The 7,754-nt window shown below is 57.9% G+C and overlaps 1 protein-coding gene across 1 annotated transcript; it reads left to right on the top strand.

Moving 5' to 3' along the window:
- The first annotated feature begins 387 nt into the window (after positions 1-387).
- LOC131505361 (group IIE secretory phospholipase A2) lies at positions 388-7,228 on the top strand. Its single transcript, XM_058718849.1, has 5 exons — positions 388-562; positions 3,627-3,710; positions 4,484-4,622; positions 4,748-4,854; positions 6,731-7,228. Exons 2-5 carry the CDS (start codon positions 3,671-3,673, stop codon positions 6,871-6,873), a joined length of 429 nt encoding a protein of 142 aa, XP_058574832.1. The 5' UTR covers positions 388-562; positions 3,627-3,670; the 3' UTR covers positions 6,874-7,228.
- Positions 7,229-7,754: the final 526 nt, after the last annotated feature.

A 7,754-nucleotide genomic window follows, 5' to 3' on the forward strand; every position in this document is an offset into this window, starting at 1 on the left:
AACCACTTATCCCTATTTGCAAGTTTCCCTTCCGTATGTAATTACTAAGGTCTGTCTCCCTACTGGACTGTCAGCTCCATGAGGGCAGGAATCACAGTGTATTTTTGCTCGTCAGCGTAATCCCCAGCCCAGAGGAAGTCCTCAGTGTAGGTTATTGACTGAACAGGCAACGAATCCTTTCAGGAATGAGGTTACCCCCGCTTTGCTGGGAGAGGTCTGCGGGCTTCTTTGGGCTCTGAGGGAAGCAACGGAAGTGACAAGACCAAGCAGATGAAGGGCCCCCAGCATGGTGCTTGCCACACATCCGGAGCTTAGCAAATGGTAGTGGTTTTGCCATTTTTATTGTTAAGGTGATGACAATGATGGTGACAGCTTCTAAGCTACTAGGAACACGTTTACACCAGGAGAAAGAAGACGCTGCTTCGAGACTGGGCTCTGTTCCTTCTACTCAGCCCCAGCTGACCACCCTTCATCGAGGAAGGTAAAATCTGCCGAGCGGGGGCCAGCGTCCTGCACAAGGGCTGGGGCCCTGGCCTGGCCGCACTGATACGCCCCAGGAGGGGTAAGTCTCCCCTTTGGCCAGGGAAGGAGGAAGGGAAGGAGGGGCCCGGCACCTGTGGGTGCCTCCCATGGGCATGGCATCCTGCAGAGAACTTGACATCCTTCGTTTCCTTTCTGTCTGGTCCCGAACTCCCAAAGGTGGTTCTAATGATCCGCATATGATGAATGACAAAGCTAAGCTCAGGGAGGTGATAGGGCTGGCCAAGGTCACACAGGCCCTGAGCGGCAGGGCAAACACTCAGGTTCTAATCTCGCTGATGCCGGGACCCGGGCACTCTCAACCACCTTGTGTCACTGTGTGAAAACTAGGAAACCACCCGTATTTCCCAAATGCCTGAAACTCTCCTCCATATCTGAGTCCTCCGCAGCCCCCTCCCCCCAAACCTCAGATGAGGACACCTCTGCCTGGAAGCCTGCCGGGATTTCCTTGCTTGGCTCTGGCCCCGCCGTCCTTGGTTTGCTGCCCCGGGTACACACGGGGCAGGGGCCGGTAGGGGCCCCATCCGGACCAGGCTGGGAGTCAAAATGGCTCACCAAAGGAATTGCCTCAGAAACCCAGCCCTGCCCGGGGAACACCCTTATGCTGCTGCAGGAAGGGCTGGGGGCCAAACCTCCCAGGAATCAAAGCTCATTTTCAGCTGTTTAGACGTGGCTCCTCAGTGACTCACCGTTTGGGTTCTCATGACCCAGGCCAGGAGCCAGGGGCTGTCAGGAGGTGCCCTTGTTAAAATCAAAAGGCAATGGTGAGCAAAGGGGAGCCCCCTCTCTGGAGACCATGATTCACAGCTGCTGGGTGATCCTGGCCAGGGGCATTCACCTCCCTGGCCGCCCACCCCCACCACCCCATCTTGTCCAGGAGGATGAGTTCCAAGGAGGAGTCCGGAGCAGGAAATGGGAGGGGCGCGGGCAGGCCTGCAGCCCAACTACGTCAGTGTTTACCCGGCTTTACACTTGCGTTAAAAACTTTTAATCTGGATTCACTGGCAGAGATCCCGCCACCCAGCCGTCTCTTCCCCTCCCAGGGTGGTACCCCCCCACCTCCCTGGGTGTCAGGGAACGTGTGTGGGGGCATCTCACCTGGCTGAGGAGTGAGACCCGGCCTCCGGCCTCCGCACCAGATCATCTCCTGAGGGGGGGAGGCCTTACTGCCTGGTGTCGAGCTCAGGTCACATCATGACTTATGCTTTCGTGGGTCCTTTCTTCCATTAAAATAGAAGAAAAGAAAAGAGAGAAGAGAAGAGAAGAGAAGAGAAGAGAAGAGAAGAGAAGAGAAGAGAAGAGAAGAGAAGAGAAGAGAAAGAAAAGGAAAGGAAAGGAAAGGAAAGGAAAGAAAAGAAAAGAAAAGAAAAGAAAAGAAAAGAAAAGAAAAGAAAAGAAAAGAAAAGAAAAGAAAAGAAAAATGTTATGACCACATTGGTAGGAAGACAGAGAGAATCCAGGCTGGATTCCTGTCATTCTGATTCTAAAGAAATTAAAACATTGTGTCCCCACCCCCCCTCCCCCCCCCGCAGGCATTGTGCATGCTATAGACACTGTGCCCCCCCCCCCCGGAGGCACTAGGTAAGCCCTTGGAACTGTCTGGACCCAAATTCTGGCTCACCGTGTATTTAGATGTGTGCCTCAGCTTGCTCCTCCGTAAAATGGGGATGATCGGAGCACAGGCATCACGGGGCTATTTGAAGGCTGCTTGAGATCTCGCCTAAAGAGCACAGTAAATACTCGGGGGGTGGGGGGAGGCTAGCTGCCTGCTCACATCTGTGCTTCCTATCCTCCCAGGAAAGAGGCAAGGGTGGGATGCCTTCCATACCCATAATACAGATAGGAAAACTGAGGTGACGCACAAGGGAAAGGATCTGCCTAAGGCCGTGGAATAAGTGGTAGAGACAGGACGACCAGGCCGCAGACCAAGCAGCTCCCAGGTCCTGTGCAAATGGATGTGGCTGGTCAAGTTATCCCAGCTGCAGACCAGGAACGGGGAGGGCAGGGCAGGAAGAAGTCACCGGCCACGACAGGGCCACCTTGCTTCCAGTTCTGCCTGCGTGGACTCAGGGGGGTGGGCAGCAGCCAGCAAACGAGGCCACTCGTGAGCCCACAACCACTGGGACTTTGAAACTGCTAACCACAACAGGACGGGTCGCCCTCTTCCATCCATCCCCCTGATCCCTGGCCAAGCCCTGAAGCCTGGCCTCCACCTTCTGACCTGACCGTGGGGACAGCAGCTCACGGTGGGGGACAAGCTGTGCCAGGGGCTACTATCTCCCCAACTCAGCCCCTAAGATAACATCAAAAGGACAGAAGTTTCCAGTCCATGCTGGAATGTGGTTTTCCAGCTGACGCAGACAGAGCCTACTTCTACAGCCCCACTGCCTGGGGATCTAGGGAGACAGAAGTCACTTCTAGGAGCGTTTTCACTGCTCGTCAAACAAGCTGGAGCCTGCCCGGGGAAAAAACAATGAAGAAAAATCCCAAAGCTCAGCTGGCTGAGCTCCCGGCCTCCGGCCTATCCGATCTTGGACAAATGGCCCTCCAGGTCCCCAGGGTCTTGCCTTCCCAAGGGTCCAACGGCTCTTGGCACTGTCCCTCTGGGTAACATGGTGGCCGGGGGTGGAGGACAGGGAGCAGAGGGCACGCCCGAGTAGCTAGCGGCATGGAAACAGACAGACTTGGCCATGCGGACTCAAGTTCCTCAGTTTCTCTGGGTCTCAGTTGCTGCATCAGTAAAATGGGGATGAGGGAAAGTGCCAAGAATGAAAAGCCCTCGGCGCAACCCCTGGCTCACAGCCCAGGCGGTGGGAGCTAGCACCGTGAGTTTTGGAAAGGGGTAGGTGAAGGGAAAGGCGGTGGAAAGAGAGAGCTACAGATTGCTCCCCTAAAACCGCCTGGAAGCAAAGCCCACGGGCCCCAGGCCGGCCCCTCCCCTGGGGACTTGGCCAAAGACCTGGAAGTACGGTTGCATCACTGAGTATTCAGGGGTTAATGATGGGGAGTGGACAGGACCCAGTATTTAACTAATTGGGGAGGTGCCCTGAGATCAGAGGCACCCCGCTCACTTCCTTCTCCTGCAGCCCTGCTCCTCTGCCCCCTGCTCACCTCCCCTCCCCCGCCAAGGATGAAGCCTCCCCCTCTTCTGACCTTCCTTTGCCTCCTGGGTAAGTGACTTATGTGGCCTTCCCCCCCCCCCCCGCCCCCACCCAGCTGGGAACAGAGCTCCCCGGAGGTCCCGGAGGGTGTGATGGGTCATAGCCAGGCCAGCTCTGCCAGAGCCAGCACAAGCTAGGGGGGAGCTGGAGGGGGATGCAGGCTGGGTGGCCTGGGAGGGCACAGGAAAGGGGCTGGTGGGAACCCCAGATAGTACACACGAGTCTCCTGCCACCTGCACTCCACCCCCTGCCCCATTAGCTTCCGTTCTGGGCTCCAACCCGCCTGGGTGGGCTGCCCCTCCCCCCCCCCCCCCCACCACTGCTGTATCAGCAGGATCTGGAGGTATTCGGGGGAAGCACAGGTGGTCATGAAGCCTATCCAGTAGCATCTGAAGGGATTTGGTGGGGACAGAGTGCTCTGAGGGCGTGGCGCTGACCCCTGGGGAGACGCTCAGGGCCTACTGGGAGACGTTTGAGGGGGCAGCGGGGGTGCGGACAAGCAGGATGAGGTGGTGCTCTGGAGATGAGGGAGGAGAGCGGGACGGGCCCTGAGCGTGTTGCCATGGGGGGCAGGGTGAGCACTGGGGATCAAGGTGGGGTGCATGGCCCAGAACACGGTTACTGATTAGCGCTGTTATTGTTGGGAGCAAGGTGCTCGGCAAGGGAGGGTTAACTGGACAGCCGGGGAGGTGTCTGCACTCCGATCTGAGGGGGCTTGGGGGAGGCTGGCTGCCCCGGGCGGGGGCCCTGACAGATCTGCCCTCTGCCCTCCCTGCCCACAGTGGCCCTGGCTGGCGGGAACCTGGTCCAGTTTGGGGTAATGATTGAGAGGGTGACGGGGAAGCCGGCACTGCAGTATAATGATTACGGCTGCTACTGTGGCGTTGGTGGCTCCCACTGGCCCGTGGACCCAACAGACTGGTGAGCAGACGGCCCCTGGAGGGGCTTCCCCAGGAGGGGACACCTAGCAAGTGGAGGCCGACCTCTCCTTTGAGACCCCTTTGAGCCCTGGGCCCCCCTCCCCAGGTTGACCGTGACCCTTACAGGTGCTGCCATGCCCATGACTGCTGCTACGGGCGTGTGGAGAAGCTGGGCTGTGAACCCAAACTGGAAAGGTATCTCTTCTCTGCCAGCAGGCACAACATCTTCTGCGGTAAGTGAAGGGCCCCGGAGTGCCCCAGACGCCGGGTAGGGGTGATGGCTTCAGACAGGAAGCCCTTCCTGATGGTGGTCGCTGACTCCTCATCGGGGCCAGGCCCTGGGCTAGAGACATGGGAGAGGTGGGTCTTCCACTATCACGGGATTGCAGACAGGACTGTCCCTGCCTCCACCCGGATGCTCACCTGGCACCCGCAGGAAAGATCCCCTGACCCCTGGCGTCCTGCCCTGGCCCCAGGCGCTCCTACCGAGCCAGGGGCCTCCCAACTCCAGCCTCAGGGAAGAGGAACAAAGGGGGCAGAGCTGAGCCAGGTCAGGGAAGCTGCCCTCACATGGCCGCTCCAAAGCCTGGGCAGCAAGGTCCAAGGCAAGGTCCCCAGGACAGAGACTCGAGGGCACGGTCCCAGACAGAGAGATCTGGAGCTGCGATGTGGGACAGCAAACGCCCTCTCCAAAGGCTGACTCCCCGCTCCGCCCCAGCCGTGGGGCTGTCATTGGCTCAGCTTGGCCACATCCAAGGCCCATGTGAGCCAGTTTTCCTCTGGTCCCCAGCACCGATCCGCTGGAAGTGACCTGACCCAAGCAACCGTGTGAAGGGCTCCATGCAGCCCAGCCCAGTGGAGGGAGCCCACATCAGAGCCCCAAACATTGTCCCTGATGCAAAACCAGGAACAGCCTGGAAGGAGGGGGAGCTGAGGGAGGGGCACAGCAGAAAGACCCAGGAGGGTCAAAGAAGCCAGCTCAGATCGCTAAGGTCTATCCTGAGGCAGGGGCAGCTCCAGGACCAGAACAACCGGAGGCAGATTTAGCTCAGTTCCTTGTTCCTACAGCCATCTATCTACTCAGCTAGACAGCTCTGACAGGTAGTGAGCTCCCCATCCCCGGCAGTTCATGCGAGGTGGAAACAGCCACCTGTCAGGGATAGCACTGAGAGGATGGTTGAGGACAGATGTCAGGAGAATAGGGACGGAGGCTCAGGGCGTCACCTTCTACCCACCGTGTGACTTCAGGCAAATGGTGTGACCTCTCAAAGCCTCTGTTTCTTCATCTATAAAATGGTGCTAATCACACTCACTTCCCCAGCTTAGTCCAGCTCCTAGCAAGAACCACCCAAAAGGACTGATGAGAGACTATTAAGCCCCCTCCCATGCTGAGTTTTGCTGGAACGGCAGGTGTGGGCAGGACCCTGGTGGGAAGCGGAGGCTGACCTTTGCGGGGAAAACGAGGAACGCTGGACGTTTCTGAGAGGAGCCAGAGCCACTGAGGGCAGACAGAGGCAGTGGAGAGAACAGGAGGCTCTGGGGCTCCCCAGTGCCAGCTCCAATCCCAGGCTGGGTGTGGGGACACACCCTAAGATAAATGCCAGAAAAGCGGGCTCTGTCCACTCAGACAGAGATGGGCCCAGGGCCCAAGCAGGCCCCGAGCTTCAGTCCCAACAGGCTCCATTCTGGGCCCAGGCTGCTCTGGGGCACACAGGCCACTCGGGACTGAGTCGCTGTCATTTCATGGCTCCCCTGTCAGCTTGATGGCCTCACTCGGCCACCAGCCATGCCTCACGCGGCGAAGGGGCTGCCTAGAAATCCCCCAGGCTGGAGCGGATGTGGTAGTGAACCTGATGGTCTCCCCACCAGCCGGAGGGCCAAGGGTGATGTGTGGGCCTGGGAGAGGAAGAACGGACATCACAGACATCCCACCTGCCCAGCGTCCTGGGCCCCCACGCCCCCACCCCCGCGCGCCCTGCCCTGACTCTCACCCACGCCTGAAACGGCCCCGGGTGGCAATGGGCTTCCGGCAGAGTGGGACAGAGAACGTGGACCCCGGAGAGCGGGAGGCCTGAGCCACATGGTCCCTGACTCACCTTGTCCCGCCAGCCGGCAGAACCACCTGCCAGCGTCAGACCTGCGAGTGTGACCGGAGGGCTGCCCTCTGCTTCCGCCACAACCTGGACACCTACAACCGCAGCTACGTCCGCTACCCCAACAAGCTGTGCAGCGGCCCCACGCCGCCCTGCTAGGGCCTGGCCCCACCTCCTGCCTGTGTCCCGCCTCCAGCTGCTGTAGCCCCGGGGCCCTGGGCAGCAATGACACCACCAGCCCTCCCTCCGGAAAATTCCTTACCTGCAAACCCATCCCTCCCTGAGAGCTCCCAGACTGTGGTCTGGACTGTGGCTGGCCTCCTGGGCCACATCTTCCCCCCCTGCTGGGAACAGCCACCGTGCCCAGGAGCCAAGGGACCCTTTAGCCCCCCGAAGATTCTATAACCCAGCCCTGAGATCTCGGTTTCCGCTTGTGAATAAGTGAATAATGTCCCGTAATCCTAATATTCCCTGATTCTCAGATTCTATCATTATAGAATTTAATTAGTTTACAGTTTCTTTCATTCATTCCTTTTTTTTTTTTTTTTTTTTTTTTTTGAGCCTTTCCTTTGAGTATCGTGCTAAGCGCTGGGACACAGCAGGAACAGGAACAGGTCGGACATGGGTGGCCCCTGTGTGCAATTCTAATATTCTGTCCTTTTAATTTCCCCTTATAGTGAGTTTTTGTGATTCTCTTTTTCTAACATCCTACAATCTTATCCAACACAATAACGGCAATCTCCAGAAGGAATATATTTGGCCATATGGCACAATGCGAGAAGCATGAAAAATACCAACCTAAAAATATTGTCCCGCCGTGTCATCAGACTTCAAATCCCTCCCATTAGCAGAACGGCTAAGTGTGAAAAGGAGCTCTGGAATCATTTTATCCAGACCCTTCCTTTGACAGAGAGGCAGCCAGGGGTCAGAGAGGGGAAGTCCCACCTGAGGGGGCAGCCTCACACCCAGCCTGCGTGTCTCTGTGTCTTTACAAGGTGGTAGCAGCCAGTGACACTCTGTTGTAGCCATGTCAACCCGAC

The sequence above is a fragment of the Neofelis nebulosa genome, chromosome 2 (assembly GCF_028018385.1).
Source record: "Neofelis nebulosa isolate mNeoNeb1 chromosome 2, mNeoNeb1.pri, whole genome shotgun sequence".
Taxonomy (NCBI): Eukaryota; Metazoa; Chordata; class Mammalia; order Carnivora; family Felidae; genus Neofelis; species Neofelis nebulosa.